This window comes from Anomaloglossus baeobatrachus, chromosome 5 (assembly GCF_048569485.1).
Source record: "Anomaloglossus baeobatrachus isolate aAnoBae1 chromosome 5, aAnoBae1.hap1, whole genome shotgun sequence".
Classification (NCBI taxonomy): domain Eukaryota; kingdom Metazoa; phylum Chordata; class Amphibia; order Anura; family Aromobatidae; genus Anomaloglossus; species Anomaloglossus baeobatrachus.
In genome coordinates this window covers 570531556-570556211 of record NC_134357.1, presented here as the reverse complement: position 1 = coordinate 570556211, position 24656 = coordinate 570531556, and the positions used below count along the sequence as shown (strand labels likewise).

General features: G+C 43.0%; 1 protein-coding gene across 1 annotated transcript in view; it reads right to left on the bottom strand.

Annotated features, from left to right (window-relative positions):
• Positions 1–7932: 7932 nt before the first annotated feature.
• The window catches only part of LOC142313060 (uncharacterized), an 80490-nt gene continuing 63766 nt past the window's right edge, over positions 7933–24656 (bottom strand). Inside the window, 1 exon segment of the mRNA XM_075352044.1 lies at positions 7933–10298. Coding sequence (XP_075208159.1) covers positions 8812–10298 — 1487 coding nt within the window. The 3' untranslated portion in view covers positions 7933–8811.

Genomic DNA, 24656 nt, shown 5'->3' with positions numbered 1-24656 from the left:
GGACACAGGGGGGAGTGGAGGAGTCCCTGCAGCAGTTGCAACAGGGGATGCCTTGGCTCAGCAGCCCTGCACTGCATCGGATCCTCAGGCACAGCAGCAGCAGGCCCAGGAGCACATAGTGGCTGTGGGAGATAAGGTGGAGGTCGGGGGGCAGCCCTCCCCACTGCCGGGAGAAGAAGGGACTGCAGCCACAGCTGGTAATATCAGGGAACAGAGCAGCCTGCTTCCCCCCTCTGGGCCTCGGTGTGGAGATCAACCTTCCCAGCTTCCCCAGCACCAGACTAAAACTCCAGCGTCTATTACTGCAGGTGCTCACCTTAAAGGGCCAGACACCTCCTATAAGGACATGCATGATTTCATAAGTAAACTTCCTTCTAAAGAGGACTTTCAATTCCTCATACATGAGGTTAAAGCAACTTGCAGGTCAGAAATAGCTGAAGTGAGGAGAGATTTGCAGCAATTGTCTGGCAGAATTGAATCCCTGGAGGAAGAGCATGACATCACCAGATCCCATGTATCAGAATTACACAAACTGGCAACATCGCAACAAAAAATTATGGAGGATATGCAGTCTCACATAGAGGATCTCGACAACAGAGGACGCCGTTGCAATGTCCGTGTGAGGGGGGTCCCAGAGTCAGAAGGGCCCGAGGACACAAACTCCATACTACAATCCATCTTTAATGAAGTGTTGGACGCTCCCCCTTCTAACATCATCAAGCTGGACAGGGCACACAGGGCTTTACAGCCGAAGAATTTATCCACCCAACCCCGGGACATCATTTGTTGCATTCATGACTTCTCCACCAAAGAACTGATCATGGCTAAGGCTAGAATGAGGCGCACGGCACCTGTGTTCAATGGCAAGGAAATCCAGCTTTTCCCAGATCTTTCTCGCATCACACTCCAGAAAAGGCGGCACCTCAAACCCCTCCTCACGAGCCTGAAGGAGCACCAGGTTCCATACCGCTGGGGTTACCCGTTTGCACTAACAGCGCGCAGAGGGGGTAAATCGGCGACCCTTCGCACTCCAGCAGATACCACTCTGTTCTGTGAAGCACTGGCCATTCCAGCGGTCTGTATCCCAGATTGGGACTTGCAAAGGTTGGAAGGGCCGCCCCCTCCCGTGTGGTCCAAGGTGAGGGGTGGAGGGCGTGGGGCTTTGGGGGGGAGAGGAGGTAGGGGCCGCGGGTCTCTCCCCTCCCCGGCTCACCGTTGAGGACACTTCTTAACCTGGTTGGTGCCTATTTCTTATACCCTCTGAGTTCCAGTGGCTGAGCATGCTTTGTGATACTGTGACTCTCTCTACAGCAAGCCTCTGACTGTCCATTGTGTCATCTGCGGCCCTCTGGGTCTGTTGAGCTGCATAAGGGGGGGGGCTGTAGCCACAATGATGCCGTGGGGGTTAGGGGGGTTGGCGGGAGCCCGGTCCCCTTACTTGGAGTTAGTGGTTGAGGTTTTTTGTTTTTTTTCCCCTTGTTTCCTTTTGGCACGGGCCCGTGCCCACTGGATTGACCCCCGTGGGAGGGCTACTGGGGAGTGAGGTGGGTGGCTCTCTTAGCCCAGACGGGTTGGGGAACCTCCCTCTAGGTCTCTCCCTTCCGGGTTGACCCCCCGAGAATCTATGCCTAAGGTTTATGCATTTTGGTTAATGTTCTTAATTCATGTTCATTTCTATGTTTGTCCTTGTCTTCCCCCCTCCCCGATGTTTTTTCCTTATGTGTCCTTTCAGGTACCACCCCTTCTAGAGTCCCTGGGAGCTGCGGCCCTTTGTCGTATGGACCGTCTCCTCTGGCCGGCTTCACAGGGGAAGTCATGCCCCCGACGGTATAGGTGTGCCATTAGCTTTTTCTTACTTCTAAGTTTTAGATATGACCCGCATTATCTCTCTTAACGTAAAAGGTCTGAATTCACCCCGTAAGAGGAAATTGCTGCTACAGGAACTGAAAACATCAGGTGCAGACATAGCCTTTATCCAAGAAACACATTTTGTGGAATCAAACACTTTCAAATTTGCGTCCCACCGCTTTCCCATCCATTACTCGGCTTACTCGGGCTCCAAGAGGGGGGGAGTTGCTATTTTAATATCCTCCAGTTGTCCTCTACAAATTACGGGTTCTCACTGCGATCCAGAGGGTAGATATGTGATTCTGGAGGGCCAACTGGGGGGATCCCCGCACATACTGGCCAACATTTATGCACCTAATGAAGGGCAGATACGCTTTCTTAAGAAAATACTCGATCTGATAGGCGGACAGGCACCGGCCTCTACGGTGTTGGGGGGAGACTTTAACATCCCTTTTTCGGAGGTGGCCGACAGACTCTCTGTGGGTGGACACCCTCCATCGGGTGCTTTGAAAAATTTGTCCCAGGACTTTCGTAGGCTCATTAGATCAGGGGCTTTATACGACGCTTGGAGGGTGGACCACCCGGGAGAGAGGGCCTTTTCCTTCTACTCGCATCCGCATCAGACGCACACCAGAATAGACTATTTTTTCATTGACTCACAGCTGCTGGGGCGTCTTGAGAGGGTGGAAATGGGATCCATTACGTGGTCAGACCATTCCCCACTCATAATCGACTTCAAGAAAGATGGTCCTCGACCTAGGCCTCAGCATTGGCGCCTTAATGAATCTCTGATCAAAAATCCCGACACTAGGGCCTTTTTAAATAAGCAACTGGTCGAATTATTTCAGTTGAACACGGGCACGGTCACGTCGCCGGCAACACTCTGGGAAGCTCACAAGGCAGTGATGAGGGGACTATGCATTAGAGAGGGCGCCAGGGCTAAAAAGAATGCCACAAGCCAGCGGGACTCTATAACGGCCCATCTTAAGCTACAGGAGGGGAGACTGGCGGCTGCCCCATCACTGACTATTCTTAGGAGAGTCATCAGCCTTAGGGAAAAGTTGAGAGACTTGGCAATTGGCAGAGCAGAAAAATTGCTAACTTTTTCCAAACAAAGATACTATGAAAGGAGTAATAAGGCTCATACCTTACTCGCCAGGCAGCTTAAGGAGCGCGCTACATCCTCATGCCCTCAGGCTCTGCGCGACGAAAAGGGCACTATCCACTATCACCCCGCTTCAATAGCTGACATTTTTTTCAATTACTACAACAAGCTTTATAACCTTCCGGTTCCCCCGGGCATGGCTTCGCGCGGGGCTGGGGCACTTGGGGACTATTTTTCGGCCCTTGAGCTCCCTTCACTGCCTTGCGGAGCAGCCGCGGCTTTGAATGAAGAGATTACTACAGAGGAACTGGAGCAAGTTCTGGAAGCCCTGCCTGGCGGGAAGTCACCGGGCCCGGACGGCTTTACTTATTTTTATTACAAGGTGTTTGCGGCGGAGCTCCTCCCACACATGGCCACCTTGTTTAACTCTTTCCTTCAGGGTGACCCTATCCCTCCATCCATGCTACAATCCCATTTAATCCTCCTGCCCAAGCCACCCAGGGACCCATTGGACTGTGCTAATTATAGACCAATAGCCCTTTTGAACTCCGATTTGAAGATGTTCACCAAGCTCTTGGCGGCCAGGCTTAATCGATGGTTGCCCCAACTCGTGTATAAAGACCAGGTGGGTTTTGTCCCTTGCCGTCAGGGGGGGGACAACACCAGGAAGGTCATAGACCTGGTGGATGTGGCAAATCGGACGAAGCAACAGGCGTTGGTGTTGAGTCTAGATGCAGAGAAGGCTTTTGACCGCCTTGCGTGGCCTTTTCTCTTCAAGACAATGGAGGTCTTTGGGATCTCGGGTGGCTTTATGCGGGCCTTGAAGTCCCTGTATAGCGCTCCTACGGCCTCTATCAAACTCCCCCTCCACATCTCTAAGCCTTTTCTCATCTCCAATGGCACCAGGCAGAGGTGCCCCCTGTCCCCCCCTCCTTTTTGCGCTATGCATAGAGCCCCTCGCGGCCTCGGTCAGGAGCAACCCAGACATCTCGGGGGTCCTGGTCAGGAATAAACCGTTTAAAATCTCGCTTTTTGCCGACGATGTGCTCATTACACTTACTAACATCCATGTGTCCCTTCCAATTTTAATGTGCACCTTGGGTAGGTACGGGAGCCTTTCGGGGTATAAGATCAACTCTAGCAAAACGGAGGCAATGCCCTTGAATCTCGACCCGGTGGCCCTGGATTACCTGCGTTTGAATTTTAAGTTTCGTTGGAAGACAGATGCGGTCAAGTACCTGGGGGTTAACCTCACATCTACTTATGATTCCCTCTATAACCTTAACTTCCCCCCCCTTTTCCGAGAGCTGAGAACTCTTTTGAGCAAGTGGTTGCCCCTCCCTCTTTCGAAATGGGGCGCATTGCGGCGGTTAAAATGAACTTGCTCCCAAAATTATTATATTTCTTTGAAACCCTCCCAGTTAAGGTACCAATAAAGGAGCTGAAGTCCCTTCAGGCGGCTATCCTTAGATTTATTTGGTGTAACAAACGTCATAGGGTGGCCAGGGAGGTGTTGATGGCTCGGAGAAACGGGGGGGCTTTCTGTCCCGGACATCCTAAAATACTATTGGGCGGCCCATCTTAGGAGGATCCCCTGTTGGGTGTCCCTTTGGGCATACAACAGGTGGACTGAGATTGAAAAACTTTGGCTGGCGCCTATACATCCAAACGCGCTCCTGTGGCCCCCGGCCCGGTGTGATTCGCCCCCCCCCCTCTTCTTGGACCGATGCAGTTCACTAGGGACCTCTGGGCATTTTGCATTAGAAGATTTCCTTTGGCATCCCCCTGCTCTCCTCTGGTGTCCTTCATATACCAACCCTTGCTCCCAAGCAGTCTGGAGTCGGACATGGTGCACCCCTGGCTCAAGGCAGGTCTATTCAGATTTGCAGACATTATAGATGGAAGTACAATGCAGATCCATTCCTTTGAGTACCTTAGAGATAAATTTTCTCTCTCTAATCGAGAGTTTTTCCAATATCTGCAGATCAGAGACTTGGCTGGCTCCTTGTTTGGCGGGGCAGGGGCCTCGATTTTGAGAAAATTTGCAGAAGGGGCACTGATACTAAGGGGCTGATTTCGGAAATTTACATTTTGCTTTCTGAGTCACGGGAGGGGCCCGAGGGGTCTTTTCCATACATGCGGAAATGGGAGTCTCTATTGGGAAGGCGGATACTTCCTCAGGAATGGGCAGCAATCTGGGGAAACGTCGCCAAGACGTCAATATGCACACTATATAAGGAAAATATCTATAAAATTTTGCTATTTTGGTACCACACTCCAGATTTCCTTCATGGCATAGACCCCCTCCATACCGGCTTGTTGCTGGAGATGCGGGGGAGGCAGGGGCACCATTCTGCACATATTCTGGTCCTGTCCAGGGATAGTCCCCTTCTGGGAGCGGGTTAGAGGGTTGATCCATAAAGTACTATATATAGAGGTTGATCTTGATCCCCTGATCTATGTTCTGGTCTTGGGAATGGGGGATTGGGAAAAACGGCCTCTAAGCTTTTGTCCCACATCCTTACGGCGGCCAGATGCTTAATTGCAAAGAATTGGAGGCAGCCAGGGACACCCTCACTCCAGAGCCTCAAGTATAGATTACTGGACGTTAGACGCATGGAACATCTCACGGCACTATTGCATGACACAGTTGACCGTTTCCAGGCCGTGTGGGCACCATGGGACTACTTTGCGGGACAGGAGGATCTGTGAGACTGAGGCCTATGGGTCCTATGGAAGGAGCATGGACTCTTGAAACCCTTCCCTCTTCCCTCCTATTTCTCCTCTCCCCTAACCCTCCTCACCTGTCCTGTCATTGTTTGTCTAGGTTCGATAAGAATTGTGAATTTTATGTTTTATTTTATGTATGAAAAATGTAAATTGAAAATCTCAATAAAAATTCAAAGTTTTAAAAAAAAAAAGGCAACTTCAGATCACAGAATCATCGAAGGGTCTGGGAATACAAATTCATTACAATATTTGACTCTCTCCACACAGGACTAAATCTGTCAGGAGGATTTATGACACATTACACAATCTGAGACGTCTGAGACTTTGAGGGCACCAGACCTCTGATCTTACATGGATATTGGGACAATAAAACTTTCAACCACTAATCAAAGCTAATTAAGGTTTCATTTTATAACCACAGTGTTTGTTTATTTAAATGTCCTCTTATTATGCCATCTTTCTGCTCTGTTTATGTATATATTTTTTTCTTCAGATATTTTGTTATACCATGCCTGATGAAGGGACCTGAGAAGTCTTGAAAGCTTGCTCTGTAACATAATTTATTTTATTATAGTTAGCCATTAAAAGGTATCAGAACTACAAGATTATAATTTTGTTTCTCGCACTGAGAGAAATCAATACAAAAAGGGAAATGCATATACTATATAGAGTCCTAACAAACAGAGTAATTTCAATGGATTATTTCTGTTAATGTTGATGATTATGGCTTACAGCCAATGAAAACCCAAAAGTCATCTCAGAAAATTAGAATAATTACCATAAAACACCTGCAAAGGCTTTCTAAGCATTGAAAATGGTCCCTTAAGGCCCCGTCACACACAGAGATAAAGCTTTGGCAGATCTGTGGTTGCAGTGAAATCATGGACATATTGTTCCATTTGTACACAGCCACAAACCTGGCACTGATTGTCCACAATTTCACTGCAACCACAGATCTGCCGCAGATTTATCTCTGTGTGTGACAGGGCCTTTAGTCTGGTTGGTTCAGTAGGCTACACAATCATGGGGAAGACTGCTGACTTGATGTCCAGAAGGCAGTCATTGACACACTCCACAAAGAGGGTAAGCCACAAAAGGTCATTGCTAAAGAAGCTGGCTGTTCACACAGTGCTATATCTAAGCATATTAATGGAAAGTTGAGTGGAAGGAAAAAGTGTGGTAGAAAAAGGTGCACAAGCAACTGGGATAACCACAGCCTTCATAGGATTGTTAAGAAAAGGTCATTAAAAATTTTTCTGGTGATTCACAAGGAGTGGACTGCTGCTGGAGTCAGTGCTTCAAGAGCCACCACACACAGATGTATTCAAAACATTGGATAATGTGAAGTTTCCACAATCAGTGATGGTTTGGGCAGCCATGTCATCTGCTGGTGTAGATCCACTGAGTTTTATCAAGATCAATGTCAGCGCAGCTGCCTACCAGGAAATTTTACAGCACTTCATGCCGACAAGCTTTTTGGAGATGGAAATTTATTTTTCCAGCAGGACTTGGCACATGTCCACACTGCCAAAAGTACCAATACCTGGTTTAATAACCACAGTATCACTGTGCTTGATTGGCCGGCAAACTCGCCTGACCTAAACCAAAAGGAAGATGAGAGATGCCAGAACCAACAATGCAGACGAGCTGAAGGCTGCTATCAAAGCCACCTGGGCTTCATTAACACCTCAGCAGTGTCACAGGCTGATCGCCTCCATGCCACAACGCATTGATGTAGTAATTCATGCAAAAAGAGCCATGACCAAGTATTGAGGCGTTTACTGTACAGACTTTTCAGTAGGCCAGCATTTCTGAGTTTAAAATCATTTTTAGAGTTGGTGAAATATTCTTTTGGGTTTTCATTGACTGTAAGCCATAATCATCAACATTAACAGAAATAAACACTTGAAAATAGATCCCTCTGTGTGTAATGACTCTATATAATATGTTTCACTTTTTGTATTGAATTACTGAATTACTGAAATAAATTAACTTTTTGATGATATTTCATTCTGTTATCTGTTTGATCTAGTCATTTGGCCACGCATAACAATCTGAACTAAATTAGGAACATCGGTAAATCAGGCACTTAGGAAGCCGTAACACAAGATCAAATATTAATTTATGATAAAAGGATTGAACCGTTCTGCCCCAAATTTGCATTGTAGGGAAATCAGGCGCTTTCGAAAATTTTAGAATGTGATTCAGATCTATAGAGCCAATTATCCTCGAGATAGTCATACAAAAAAAAGAGGAACACGAGAGCAAATATAAATTTACTGTAAAATGTTTGAACCAATCTGGCCCAAATTTGACACAGGTAAATCAGACACTTTGAAAAATGTTAGTCCGGATACCAGCTCGCTAGGATCTTCTGTTTTCAACATGTTTACAAAAAATGGCATACAAAAGCAAATCTTTAAATTTTTTCAGGACACCGCTACAGAAACGTAACATTTCTGCCCATATTGGACTTTGATCAGAGTTTGACCAGCATATCATCAGTTTTTCTCAAATCGTATGAAAAAAGTTAAAAATGCAACATTTTCATATTTTCTTTGTCAAAAGTTTGATATATTTTCATAAATAAAACACAAATCATATTGACTAAAATTTTCCACTAACATGAAGTAAAATGTGACACAAAAAAAAAAATCTCAGAATCACTAGGAACGTTATTTCCACATAAAGGGACATTGGTCAGAATTGTAAAATTTAGCTGGGTCCGGAAGGTGAAAATAGGCTGGGATGTGAACCTCAGATCCTTAATGTAATTCTTGCTTCTATTTCTATACAAAATCTATACCAGCTCTCCTTCAACTATACATAGTTACATAAGTTGAAAAAAGACCTAGGTCCATCTAGTTCAACCTTCTTCCACCAAGTCTACATTTTGTCACTAAGTCACTTATAACCAACAATGTTACCTGTACTGAGGAAATCAATGTTCTAAGGCAAGATCTTAACATGTAAACAATAAAAAATATAGATTCAAACAGATGAATATTAGTATTAAGGGTAGATGTATATTAATCTTTGGTTGCTAGTTTTGATGGGGTGGTCCAATGCCTTTCTTTTCCATGTGGCCTTGCATCAAGTGTGGAAAGCTGCTATTACCATATATTTGATTAGTACAGTAGAAAAGGGAACCATTCAGTCGCCAGTTTAAATATTTTCCCAATCTCAATGTTTAACAGTTTCTCCACCGTGTGTATTCTTTGATTCATATCAAGAGTTGATTTACAAGAACAATAATTCCCACATTGTGGCCATCAAAATAGATTATTACTTGTATGAGTTCTCAGGTGTGCAGCAAGATATGATTTCTTGGAAAAACCTTTCCCACATTCTGAACAAAAATATGGCTTCTCCCCTGTGTGAATTCTCAGATGTGCAGTAAGAGCTTCTTTCTTGTTAAAACATTTTCCACATTCTGGACATGAAAATGGCTTCTCCCCTGTGTGAATTCTCTGATGTACAATAAAACTTGCTTTCCTGTTAAAACATTTCCTACACTCTGAACAAGAGAATGGTCTCTCCCCTGTGTGAATTTTCTTATGTGCAACAAGGCCTGTTTTGTACGGAAAATTTTTCCCACATTCTAGACATGAAAATGGTTTCTCTCCTGTGTGAATTTTATGATGCGCAGTCAGATTGCCTTTCCTGTTAAAACATTTTCCACATAATGAACATGAAAATGGCTTTTCTTTTGTGTGGATTATCTGATGGTTAACAAGTTGTGATTTAATGCTATAAGATTTTCCACATACTGAACATGTAAATGGCTTCTCGCCTGTATGAGTGCTTTTATGTTTAACTACATCTCCTTTGTTAATAAAACATTTCCCACACTCTGGGCATGAATATGGCTTCTCCCCTGTGTGAGTTCTTTTATGTTTATCAAGATCTCCTTTATTAGTAAAACATCTCACACATTCTGAACATGAAAATGGCTTCTCCCCTGTGTGAATTCTCTGATGTACTTTAAGACTTCCCTTTTTGTTAAAACATTTCCCACAGTCCGAACATGAAAATGGTTTCTCATCTGTGTGAGTTTTGCTATGGCTAAAAAAATTTGTTTTGGAAGTAAAGCATTTATCACATTCTGGACATGAAAATGGCTTTTCCCCTGTGTGAATTCTCCAATGTACAGTAAGACTTGATTTATGGGTAAAACATTTCCCACATTCTGAACATGAAAATGGTTTCTCATGTGTGTGAGTTCTCCTATGCTTAAGTAGATTTGTTTTGTAAGTAAAGCAATTATCACATTCTGAACATGAAAATGGCTTCTCCCCTGTGTGAATTCTCTGATGTACAGTAAGACTTGACTTTTGGGTAAAACATTTCCCACATTCTGAACAAGAAAATGTTTTTTCCCCTGTATGAGCTTTTTTATGTTCAGTATCTTTTTTGTTATTTTCATTTTGCTTAACAGTCTGCAATGAATCAGAAGACCGGTCCTGTTGATAAGGAATAAATGATAGATTTTTGTTATGAAGGGCTGACGGTATATCTGGAATTATGTCATGATCTTCATATCTATATGGCGTGATATCATTATTAGCTGCTTCAACATTATTAAATGTCAGATATCCCGCTGACGCACAGTCATCTGCCAAGAATAAAAAAAAACATATTTTTTTTAGAAGGGCTGTATTTTGAAACAAATAAATTATAATACAATTTACTAGTTGAACACAGGAGTACAAATTGCAGTCATCAATGCATGGACTAAGAGATATTAACACCTTAACGACCACTGATACTCCTTTTCACTGCCGCTGTTAGGGGGCCTTAATTTTCAGCATTGTGAATAAGTGGCATTAGGATTATGGTTATAGTACCCACAGCGGGTGAAAATCCCGCAAGTTGCAGCTGTGTATGACATGACAGCTGACACTCTTTGGCATCAGCCCCAACCGGTTTTTGAAATGATCAGAGCCAATTAACCCCTTAGATAACGCTGTTAATTGCAACAGCAGCAGCTAAATGGTTAAAAAGGGGGGTTAAAACATCCGGTTTGACACCATCACTCCCTTCCAGTGATCAAAGTTTCAGGTGATTATAGTTGCCATCACACCCAAAAGGACATCTGATAAGCCCCAGGGTGTGCTGACCTGTGAGACCCATCTATATATGCAGAGTCTAAAAGGTATATACTAAGAGGTAGTCAGTGAGAAACTGACAGGTCTCAGGCACTCATGAGACGAAATAAAAGTAAAAATATATTCAGATACCAGCGTGGGATTAAGTGACAAAAGTTAAATAATTGTATATATAAGTGCACACAAAACAAGAAAACTAATTTTGCCACTAAAACGCAGCTTTCGTTTTAAAACAAAAAACAAACAAGCAAAAAAAAATGTACACATTAGTATTGCCATGGCTAGGTCGACCCGAGTTATAGAACAGTCATATTATTTATCCTGTACGGCGAACACCGTTAAAAAAAATAAAATATATATTTTTAAAAAATATATATTTTTTAAAAATAAATGTAGCCTTTTCATCAGTTCAACACACAAAAGAATGTAATAAAAAGCGATCAAACAGTCATATTCAAAAAAACAACAAAACAAAAAGATAGCACTGAAAACTCCAAACCATCCTGCAAAAAAAACAAACCCTAATATGACTTATTAAAAAAATAATACAGCTCTCAAAATATGGTGATATGAGAACAAATTATATTTTGTAAATCATTGTTTTTAGTCTGGAAAAGTAGCAGAGCATAAAAAAATATAACATTTGGTATCGCTATAATTGCATGGACCTCAAGAATAACACAGCCTTATCACATACAAAAATATATATTAAAACATTAACTGAATTGCTGGTTTTTGGTCATTCTGCGCCTGAAATATCTAAATAAAAAGTGGTTAATAAAAAATGTTATGTACCCTCAAATGGTACCAACAAAATTCCTCAAAGAATGCTCTCACACAGCTCTGTTCACAAAAAAAATAAAAAAAAAATTAGAGCTCTTACAACAAACAAGTATATTATGTTAAATAAAAACGCATTATTTAGCATGTGAAACAAACAAAAAAATCTAAGTGAATTTGGCATCGCTGTAATCACACTGACCCAAAGAATAAAGCCATTTCATCACTTATACCACACAAACTATGGTGTAAAAATAAAAACTGTTCATGAACTACGATCTATTTTTTCATTATACTTCCCAAAAATTAGAATAAAGTCCACATTTATCCTGCGCTCTCCGCTGAGCAATTAAGTCGCGGTTTCTGTGTCAATTCCAAAAAATACAATTCAAATAAAACCCACATTGGAACCACTTACTATAATGAGGCAGATGGAATCACTTTGGACTCCATCTGGCCTCTGTTTTCGGTGGTGTCCCATCATTTTAGGTGTCCTTTTAGCGCACGAGTGTGGTCGGCCACAGATATGTGCACGTATAAAAAAATAGCTATCACCAGAACATAAGCCAAATGAAGTCCAAAGTGTCTCCATTCTCCTCGTTATAGCGATTGGGGTTTCGTCTGATTTTTGTGGGCTATACGGAGGAAATCCTGTCGTAATGCTCAGTAATGAACACAAGAACGTGATCCCAGTCATACTGAAAGTGATCGAATAAATATTATGTTCCACAAAATGATACCAACAAAAACCCTAACTTATCCCACACAAAACCAGACCATGTTCAGATCCATCATTGGAAATACATTACTGGTAGAAAAAAAAAAAAAAAGACTCTGGTAAAGCGATGGTTCAAACCCCCAAATGAAATACGGTGAACTCTGAATTTCCTAGTCCAAAAGTCCCCCACACCTCCTCCTTAAGAACCCCACTGTGCCTAAGCTGCAGTAAGCGGCCATATGTTTGGCATTACTATAGTGGGGAGAGCCCAATTAACAATTTAATGGATTTTTTTAACCAAAAGTACCAGCTGGGCACACTATATGGAGGCACTACAATATATGGAGGCACATTGTATGGTGGCGTTACTATTTATAAACTGGCATATGTGCAATTTTCCAGAAGAACAGCATGACGAGGATGTTGCAAAATAGTCAGTGCTGCCATAGATTAATTCATTGAGAGGTGCAATTTCTACAGTGGGGTCACTTTTGGGGGTTTTCTGCTGTTCTAGCACCTTAGGGGCTCCACAAATATCACCTGCAAACTATTCTAGCAAAATCTGCTCCAAAAGCCAACCAGCGCGTCTTCCTACTTAGTCCTGACGTAGGGCTACACAGTAGTTTCTGATGACATTTAGAGCATCAAAGCGTTCGGGAGAAATGATGCAATAAATTGTGGTGTCCAATTTCACCTGTTAACCCTTTTGTAACTGACAAATCTGCAGCTAATTAACAATATGTTTTTACTCCTAGAAATGTTATATTTCCACATCCCAATGTTAGAAAATTCTTTGAGGCACTTGTGGGTTCAAAATACTTTCTAAACCTCTAGATGAATTCCTTAAGCAGTAAAGTTTCCAATATGGGGTCTCTTATTGGGGTTTCTGCTGATCTGGTAATTTAGGTGCTCAGCTATGGGAACCCACAATCAATAACAAAATCTGTGTTCTAAAAGTAACATCCAATCCCCAACATTTGGCTCAAACAGTAGTGTCCAACCACATATGGGGTACCAACGCATTCGTTAAAAATTGTAGAACAAACTGTCCTGTCCATTTTTTCTTGTTAACTTTGTGTGAACTAAAACTTTGAGGCTAAACTAAAAACCCTAAGTTTCTAATTTTTACAGCCAAATCTTTAAAAATTCTGTCTAACTTAAAAATGCTCACCGCACCCATAGATTAATTTATTACAGGGTTTCGTTTGATACATGGTTGTTTCTGCTTTTTGTGGCACCTCAGTGGCTCTGTAAAGGGAAATTTGTGTCCAATTTTGTGTTCCAAAAATTCAATAGTGCTCTTTGCTTTCAGAGTTTTGCCATGTGAACATTAGATTTTAGCCACATATGGGGCATCACTGTGCTCAGGAGAAATGGCGTAACAAATTATGGGGACAATTTTATCCTATTGCCCCTTATGCAAATTATAAATTTGGTGCTAAAATAGTATTTTAGTGAAACAAAATTTCATTTTTTTGTTTTGAAAACTAAAGTTTTGTGAGTCATATGTAGGTTAAAAATGGTCAGTACACACCTAGATGAATTCCTTGAGCGTTTGTTTTATTTAATGTATGAAGCACCTAATATTCCTCCTATTCATCCTTTTGCTTCCTTCTGAGTTACGGCAAGCCAATTTTTTGGGAAATGGAGACTATTATTCCGGTCTCCTTGTTGTATGTTGCCTGTAGTGGCAGGGGCACCAGGGCAGAGCACCAGGCCTACACCTGTCACTCATCCACCTCTTAATTTTAACTTAATTTGAAAGATGTAAATTCTGACCCCAACCCTCTCTCATGCATGGCCCAGGCCTGACGGCTGCATCATTATACTATTTGTAGTGTGGGGCAATTTATGCCTTTCTTGGGGTCTGCCACTAATTTTAGGGAAATGGGGATGAGGACTCATAGTTAGGTCTCCTTGTTGAGTATTGCCTGTAGCAGTAGGGTCCCAGACTGGCAGGCATTCAGCTACCTTTCACTCATCTAGCTCTCATACTATCCTTAAAAGTGGCTAGGAAAAACAAACAGTCTATGAAACTAATATTTGTGCCACCTAACCGCGGCTGAGCAGAAAAGCAGTTTGAGCTGTTGCATGAGGAATAAGGGCTCCCAGCCAACCAGACCTACACCTGTCACTCATACACCTCAATATTTCGTATGTTAATAGTCTAGGAAGCTAATGGTTGTGCCACAACAATGTGGCCCCACTGTAAAACAGTTTGAGCTATTTTGTCAGCTTTTAGGCCTCCCTAAAGGTGTGGTCTATGCCTTTGTTTTTGGCTCCCATTGAATTAAATGGGGTTCGGATATGTTCGTCAAACACATGTAAATTCAGCAAACACTAACCGAACCTTGGGAGAATTGCTTATCGCTTATGTATATACAGTACAGACCAAAGACTAGAACGACTATTAAGAGGAGACTTTATGCAGCAGGCCTTCATGGTAAAATAGCTGCTAGGGAACCACTGCTAAGCACAGGCAACAAGAAGAGACCTGTTTGGGCTAAAGAACACAAGGAGTGGACATAAGACCAGTGGAAATCTGTGCTTTGGTCTGATGAGTCCAAATTTGAGATCTTTGGATCCAACCACTGTGTCTTTGTGCGACGCACAAAAGGTGAACGGATGGACGCTACATGCCTGATTCCCACCGTGAAGCATGGAGGAGGAGGTGTGATGGTGTGGGGGTGCTTTGCTGCTGACACTGTTGGGGATTTATTCAAAATTGAAGGCATACAGAACCAGCATGCCTACCACAGCATCTTGCAGCGGTGTGCTATTCCATCAGGTTTGCGTTTAGTTGGACCATAATTTATTTTTCAACAGGACATTGACCCCAAACACACCTCCAGGCTGTGTAAGGGCTTTTTGACTAAGAAGGAGAGCTATGGGGTGCTACGCCAGATGACCTGGTCTCCACAGTCACCAGACCTGAACCCAATCGAGATGGTTTGGGGTGAGCTGGACCGCAGAGTGAAGGCAAAAGAGCCAACAAGTGATAAGCATCTCTGGGAACTCCTTCAAGACTGTTGGAAAACCATTTCCGGTGGCTACCTCTTGAAGCTCATCAAGAAAATGCCAAGAGTGTGCAAGGTAGTAATGAAATCAAAGGGTGGCTACTTTGAAGAACCTAGAATACAAGACATATTTTCAGTTGTTTCACACTTTAAGTATTTCATTCCACATGTTTGAATTCATAGTTCTGATGCCTTCAATGTGAATCTACAATTTTTAGAGTCATGAAAATAAAGAAAACTCTTTGAATGAGGAGGTGTGTCCAAACTTTTGGTCTGTACTGTGCATATATATATATATATATACACATATATATATATATATATATATATATATATATATATATACACACACACACACACACACACACACATATACACATATACAGTATATATAAACTTAACTAAACAAAAAAAGTGCAGGTTTGTTCTAATAAACAAGCAAAAAATGTTCAAAAAAGTGATCCAAAGATGTATAGAACAAAACATGGATTCATTAAAAACGTCACTTTCTCACACAAAGAATGTGGCCCCACTCAATTTTTTTTTTTTTTTGCATATGCAGCCCATACACCCAGCTGAGTTTGAGACCCCTGGGCTAGATGATATTGTCAGCTATTGGGAGAACAGCGAGATCCGACCCCAAACTGGCCTGGCGTCACCTCTTACCGTGGGGTTGGCTACGGGTGAGAAAAATACACCTTCCCCTGCCCCCTTTGGGGTAACTCCAGAGCCCTGTTTTACCTTTCCCTCTATATTGGGGTGTTTGGTTTTGAAAGGAACAAAAAGGTTTCTTCCTCTGTTCCTTTTGTTCTGCCAAGGATTTTTTCTTGTCCGCCGCTTTTTCAACTAACTCGTTGAGTACAGTGCCAAACACATGTTCTCCCTGTAAGGGGATGGAGCATAGTTTGGTTTTTGAGGCGACATCTCCACTCCACAATTTAAGACATAGTTCCCTCCTGGCCGAGTTGGATAACACCTAGTATTTTGCTGCTACTCTAACTTGCTCACCTGAGGAGTCAGCCAGGAAACCAGTGGCTTTCTGGAGAAGAGGGATAGAGACCAGCAGGTCTTGTCTTGGAGTACCCCCGCTAGGTCATCTGCAAGTTGGTCTAGCCACCGGGCCATGAATTTGGCTACATAGGTGGAAGCTATATTTGTTTTGAGTAGTAAGGACGAGGTCGCCCAAGATTTTTTGAGGAGAATTTCCATTTTACGTTCCATAGGGTCTCCGAGTTGGGATGAGTCGTCGAATGTTAGTGTAGTTTTCTTTGCTACTTTTGCGATCTGTACATCTGCTTTCGGGATCTCAGTCCATTGTTTGGAAGCCTACTCATCAAAAGGATTTTTTTCATCAATTCCCACTCCTGAAGGATCAGGTTCTGGATGGTCTCATGAATGGGAAAAAAACATTGATTTTCTTTTTAGCTGAGACCCCCAAACATCTCATCCTGGTCAGACTTAACGGTCTCTTCCTCCTCTAAACCCATCGTGTTGCTTACTGCCCCCAATAACTCGTCCATATCCTCAGAAGAAAAATAATATTTTTTCCTGTCAGGGCGGGGCTCTAGGGTGAAGACAGACTTGTCCTCATCAAACGGCCCATCTGATGGAAGCTGGATTATCTAAGGAGTCTCAATCTGATTCCTCCATTAGGAGTCGCTTCCGTTTTTTTGGAGTAGTGGCAGAGAGGGGTAGGAAGTGGGAGAAAGACGGTAGGGAATCCTGGACTTCCTGACGCATGTCCTTTAATTTCCTCAAGTAAAGATGGCTGTTCCTCCTTGATAATTTTATCTGTGCACGGTTTGCAAAGTTTTTTTCTTATGTGAAGAAGGAAGCTTTTTTGCACAGATGGAACATTTTCAGCTCGTGGTTTTCGGTGCGGGCAATTTGTCCCCTAAAGGGGAAGAAAAATAAGGTACTCAAATACAGTTATATGAAAAAGTTTGGGCACCCCTATTAATGTTAACCTTTTTTCTTTATAACAATTTGGGTTTTTGCAACAGCTATTTCAGTTTCATATATCTAATAACTTATGGACTGAGTAATATTTCTGGATTGAAATGAGGTTTATTGTACAAACAGAAAATGTGCAATCCGCATTTAAACAAAATTTGACCGGTGCAAAAGTATGGGCACCTCAACATAAAAGTGACATTAATATTTTGTAGATCCTCCTTTTGCAAAAATAACAGCCTCTAGTCGCTTCCTGTAGCTTTTAATGAGTTCCTGGATCCTGGATGAAGGTATATTTGGCCATTCCTGTTTACAAAACAATTCCAGTTCAGTTAAGTTTGATGGTCGCCGAGCATGGACAGCACGCTTCAAATCATCCCACAGATGTTCAATGATATTCAGGTCTGGGGACTGGGATGGCCATTCCAGAACATTGTAATTGTTCCTCTGCATGAATGCCTGAGTAGATTTGGAGCGGTGTTTTGGATCATTGTCTTGCTGAAATATCCATCCCCTGCGTAACTTCAACTTCGTCACTGATTCTTGCACATTATTGTCAAGAATCTGCTGATACTGAGTTGAATCCATGCGACCCTCAACTTTATGATAAATCTGTTTTTATTGAAATTTTTTCATCAAAATATGATTACATAAACAAAGCAACAAAGAGTATGAATAAAAAACTGAATAATATATTAGCCACATCCTCCTTATATTATCGACCCGATGACTGACTATGCCGGTCGCAACGGTTTATCTCGATATCATATCGCAAAACCACATATTACTTAAGGGAAGCCTCCGGGTCGGTTTGATATTTTCCAACCTAACCTGAATCTCCTCAAGATATGGCTAACTAGACTTCAAACAACAAAGAAAAATAAGTATTTCAAGAGTAATAAAAACAGAAGAAAAGAGGGGGGGAGAAGGACAGAGGAAAATAAAGAGACCAAGAGGGATTGGACAAAGGGTTGGAGGGGAAGGTAAGGAGAGTGTGTGGGTATGTGCTGTTACCGAAACAAGGCTTGGAAGTCCGAGGACTCCTTGAACAACACCCAGGGTTGCCAGACCTTAATACATTTTTCATTACTTCCCATCACCATTGCTGAAAGTTCCTCCATGTGACAAATATGTGACAGCTCCGCCTGCCATTCCCCGACAGTGGGGGCCTCTATGGCTCTCCAGTGCCTAGGAATGACCGCTCGGGCTGCTATCAAGCAAAATCGTAGAAGGCTCCTCTTTTGTTGCCTTACCGAGCCGGGTAGAATTGACAGAAGTGCTATTTTAATTGAGGGGGTGATGTTCTCACCAGACATTTGATTATACACTTGAAACACCTGAGACCAGAAGTTTGACAATTTCTGACGTGCCCACCAAATATGGGTCAGCGTGCCTTTGTCCATTCCGCATTGCCAAAAGCATTCCGAGACTGATGAAAAGACTCTGTGTAATGTGGCAGGACACTGGTACCATCTCGCTAACAGCTTGTAGCTCCTTTCCTGAGCACTACAAGCTACTGAAATTTTGTGAGAGAACAGGAAGGCCTTCCGCTTTTCCTCTTCCGAAAAACTGAGACCAAGTTCGGTTTCCCACATTCGGATATACCCAGGGTCCTCTGAACCGCGGGCCTCAATAATCAAACGATATATGAGTGAGATCGAGTGTGTGGGTGGCGAAGACTGAAAAAATAAACGTTCAAACGGCGTGGACGTAGTCGGATCTGGGGGAAGTCCCCCCCCGAGCCATGACCGCACAAAAGAGTGTAGCTGCATATATTCAAACCAGTTCAAGTGAAGGGCTGGGAATGTGGCCTGTATTTCTGCGAAAGGAGGCAGGTGTTTACCCTGTAAGATCTGCCCCAATCTGATGTCCAACCCCCTCTCCCATCCGAGAAACCTGTCTGCATTGCATACCGGAGGGAAGCCTGGATTATCGAACAGGGGAGCCAATGGGGTGGGACTACCCGAAAGGCTGGCCTTGCATTTTATGTCCTCCCAAGCTTTCAAAGACGCCCTGAACAGAATCCCATTTGGGTCTGTTTCTTTACCGCCTCCATGTCCTCTTTCTGAATCCATGGGAGTCCTCTAAGAGGGACCTGGGAAAAAGTTTGTTCCAACTCCACCCACTGTTTGGTCTCCTTGTGATATCGCCAATCAATCAAGCGGGCAACCAGGGAAGCTCTATGATAGGCCTGTAAGTCCGGCAACCCAGCTCCTCCCCTCTGCTTAGATCGGACCAGTGTCTTGTAGCTAATCCGAGGCTTACCTCCTTTCCAAACAAAACGGATCAGTGCGGACCTCAGGGTCTTAAAGAAGGCCGAAGGAGTATTTATGGGGACTGTCTGAAAAATATAAAGGAACCTCGGGAGGATGTCCATTTTAAAAGAATTTATCCGACCAAACCATGAGAGAGGTTTCCTATTATAGGTCTCCAGGTCTTTGAGAGTTTTATTTAAGAGGTTCTGGTAATTCAAAGAGTACAGCAGGCTTAACTTGGAAGGGACCGAAACTCCGAGATACTTGATTGATGTATTTTGCCATCGAAAGGGGAATTTACTTTTTAGGATTGTACCTCAGCCGGGTTCAGGGATATATTTAATGCCTCAGTTTCGGAGCAGTTTATTTTGAAATTACTCAAGTTACTAAACTGTTCAAATTCTTTTATTAACGAGGGGAATGAGACCAAAGGTTGGGAGGTGTACAGCAGAAGGTCATCCGCGTACATAGGTGTTTTATATTCCTTGTGCTCAAGGCTCAGACCATGTACGTTGGGGTTCCCCCTAATTGCCACCGCAAGGTGCTCCATTACTATGACATACAGAAGGGGAGATAGGGGGCAACCCTGTCGGGTGCCATTTTTGATTGCTACCGGGCCAGACAGGGCACCGTTAGCCCTGACACGAGCTGATGGTCTGGAGTACAGTGCCATGACCTTGCCAAGAAAATTTGGGCCTAAACCTATCTGACTTAGTGCTGATCTCATAAACTCTCAATGCACACGGTCAAACGCCTTTTCTGCGTCTATTGACAAGAGCCCCAAGGGTAGCGATTGAGACGTGGCTCTTGCAATTAAATGTATCGTCTTGTTTACATTGTCTCGGGCCTCCCTTCCCTGCACAAACCCAACCTTGTCCGTGTGGATTAAGGATGGTAAAAGGGGGGCTAGTCTATTTGCCAGAAGTTTAGCAAAGATTTTTTTTTTAAATCAGATCTTTTTTTATTAAATTATTAGGGATCGATACAGAGAGTATTTCACTTTTCATATAACTGATAACAATAAACAACAGATAAACACATGTGATTTATAAATCAGGTTCTTTCTCTGCATGTATGTAAATATAATAATAGAGTTCTCAAATCATAATTATATTATATAGCTTGAGCCTACAAACCTTGTGGCTCTACAAATAAACAAAACTTAAATTATGCAATAATGCCTCAGACTAACAGAAGCACCTCCTCCATCAGCCGTGTCGCTCCACATCATATTACTATACTCTCCCGCCCCTCCCGCTCCGTGCAGTCATCCGTGAAACTGTTCCAGTCCTCTCTCACCTCTTCATTCAAAGTCCACTTCGCCACAGAAAAAACTAGTTTTAATTCCCTTCCTCACACATGCCATCACTGCAGGCACAACAGTAACCGGTCCAGCATTGCATCCCGAACCAGTGCACTAGAGGGTAGGCCCGGCAACTCCATCCATGGCCGCCAAATGTTGTAAAACTTTTTCAATGTTTTTCTTTTTAAATAAACTCCCCTTTCCAATCTTATGACGTTATTTAATTTGTTTTTGAGCTCTGATAATGTTGGTGGTAGAGGGTCTAACCAGTGATATGCAAGTAGCTTTCTTGCTTGATACAAGATACGGGCTATTCCCAGAGCTGTTGGAGAATCCGGATCCACTTCTCCTTCCCACAGACTCAACAGGCAAAGGCGGGGCGACGGTTGTATTGTGATATGATATATTTGATCTATAAGTCTCAGGGTTTGATTCCAGAAATCACCAATGTGTCCACACTCCCACATAACATGCATCAAATGGGCATCATCCTGTCTACACCTAACACACTGTGTGTTTAGTCTGAGTCCCATCTTAAATAATAGCCTGGGAGTTTTATATACCCTGTGGATGAGATATATTTGAGACAGCTTTTGGCACTCCGATACCGCCAGTTTAGGAACTTGTTCCAATATATCAGACCACTGGCCTTCCGTCAGGGGACCGACGTCTCGTTCCCATTTGCTTTTAACAATCAATGGATGTGTTTCCAGATGGGCAGGTAGTAATTTTTTATATAATTCCGAAATAAGACCCTTAGAGGACTCCGATGTAAGCAGCCTATGTAATGTTTGATTATGTGTCACTGTTACCGGGTTTGTCCTCCCCTGTCTTTCCAGTGCGTGTCTCAGATGCAAATACTGATAAAAGAAGACATGCGGAAGGTGAAACTTCGTTCTCAGTTGTTCAAAGCTTTTAAGAGTATTATTTTGTAGTACTTGTGACACTAAATGGATCCCTTTATCCTCCCATCCTCTGAACCCTACTAATTTTTTAATTTCTGGCAAGTCGGGGTTCTGCCACAGTGGCCACAGCTCTGTAGGTCCGCTTATCCCCAAATGAGACTTACCCCTGTCTCACACCCGGAATATCATAGCCAGTGTGGGATATCGTGCCCCATTTATCTGTCTTTATCCCACATCCAACCGGCAACCTGGGTACTTCCATACTGATCCCTCTCTCACTATATCACCACTGGTATCATACCCTCCTTCTTTGCCCCAACCCCTCAGATGTTGCATCTGGGAGGCTATATAGTATATACAGTTCGGTCCAGAAATATTTGGACAGTGACACAAGTTTTGTTATTTTAGCTGTTTACAAAAACATGTTCAGAAATACAATTATATATATAATATGGGCTGAAAGTGCACACTCCCAGCTGCAATATGAGAGTTTTCACATCCAAATCGGAGAAAGGGTTTAGGAATCATAGCTCTGTAATGCATAGCCTCCTCTTTTTCAAGGGACCAAAAGTAATTGGACAAGGGACTCTAAGGGCTGCAATTAACTCTGAAGGCGTCTCCCTCTTTAACCTGTAATCAATGAAGTAGTTAAAAGGTCTGGGGTTGATTACAGGTGTGTGGTTTTGCATTTGGAAGCTGTTGCTGTGACCAGACAACATGCGGTCTAAGGAACTCTCAATTGAGGTGAAGCAGAACATCCTGAGGCTGAAAAAAAAGAAAAAATCCATCAGAGAGATAGCAGACATGCTTGGAGTAGCAAAATCAACAGTCGGGTACATTCTGAGAAAAAAGGAATTGACTGGTGAGCTTGGGAACTCAAAAAGGCCTGGGCGTCCACGGATGACAACAGTGGTGGATGATCGCCGCATACTTTCTTTGATGAAGAAGAACCCGTTCACAACATCAACTGAAGTTCAGAACACTCTCAGTGAAGTAGGTGTATCTGTCTCTAAGTCAACAGTAAAGAGAAGACTCCATGAAAGTAAATACAAAGGGTTCACATCTAGATGCAAACCATTAATCAATTCCAAAAATAGACAGGCCAGAGTTAAATTTGCTGAAAAACACCTCATGAAGCCAGCTAAGTTCTGGAAAAGTATTCTATGGACAGATGAGACAAAGATCAACCTGTACCAGAATGATGGGAAGAAAAAAGTTTGGAAAAGAAAGGGAACGGCACATGATCCAAGGCACACCACATCCTCTGTAAAACATGGTGGAGGCAACGTGATGGCATGGGCATGCATGGCTTTCAATGGCACTGGGTCACTTGTGTTTATTGATAACATAACAGCAGACAAGAGTAGCCGGATGAATTCTGAAGTGTACCGGGATATACTTTCAGCCCAGATTCAGCCAAATGCCGCAAAGTTGATCGGACGGCGCTTCATAGTACAGATGGACAATGACCCCAAGCATACAGCCAAAGCTACCCAGGAGTTCATGAGTGCAAAAAAGTGGAACATTCTGCAATGGCCAAGTCAATCACCAGATCTTAACCCAATTGAGCATGCATTTCACTTGCTCAAATCCAGACTTAAGACGGAAAGACCCACAAACAAGCAAGATCTGAAGGCTGCGGCTGTAAAGGCCTGGCAAAGCATTAAGAAGGAGGAAACCCAGCGTTTGGTGATGTCCATGGGTTCCAGACTTAAGGCAGCGATTGCCTCCAAAGGATTCGCAACAAAATATTGAAAATAAAAAATTTTTTTTTGGGTTTGGTTTATTTGTCCAATTACTTTTGACCTCCTAAAATGTGGAGTGTTTGTAAAGAAATGTGTACAATTCCTACAATTTCTATCAGATATTTTTGTTCAAACCTTCAAATTAAACGTTACAATCTGCACTTGAATTCTGTTGTAGAGGTTTCATTTCAAATCCAATGTGGTGGCATGCAGAGCCCAACTCGCGAAAATTGTGTCACTGTCCAAATATTTCTGGACCTAACTGTATATGGGTTTGGTACCGCCAGTCCTCCCTCCTCCTTTCCCCGCTGTAGCACTTCCAGTCGAATCCTAGCTTGCTTTTTCTTCCAAATAAGTTCCAGGAATATTGTATTAATTTTTACAAAAAATTCCCTACATATCCACACTGGAGAATTATGTATAAGATATAGTAATTGTGGCATCATTACCATTTTAATTAAATTGGATCTGCCGATATTTGATAGCGGCAAAAGGCACCAGGTGTGCACTTTTGCTCTGAATCGCTGTAACAGGGGTTCCAGATTTAGGGCCTGGAAATCCTTCGGGATTGGGCTGACAATTACTCCCAGATATTTAAACTCCCGGACCACAGGAACTGGAATCTGTAAGTCCGAAAAGTCCCCCGGAAGGGGGTCCAACGGCATTAAAGCCGACTTGGACCAGTTGATTCGTAGACCAGACCTCTGCCCAAATTCCCGAATGATATTCATTGCCGGCAAAATCGAGGAACGTACCCTTTCTAAATATAAGAGTAGATCGTCTGCGTATAATGATATCTTTTGTTCCACGGCTCCACACCGAAATCCCTCTACCTCCCTGGATTTCCGTATTGCCACTGCCAACGGCTCCACTGCAGTCGCGAATAGCAAGGGTGAAAGCGGGCACCCCTGTCTAGTACCTCTTCCAAGAGGAAAAGACTCGGAGACCCTGCCATTAACCCTAACCTTCGCCACCGGTGAGTCATATAGCAGCTTTACCCAATTTATGAATCTATGTCCAAAGCCCATTTTCCGAAGTACAGCCCACATATATTCCCATTCAAGGCTATCGAACGCCTTAGCGGCGTCTAAAGACAAAATTGCCCTTTCCCCCGGTTCCTCAGAACTATGTTGAATTCCCAAATATAGTTTCCTGAGATTCATAGATGTGGCTCTGCATGGAATGAATC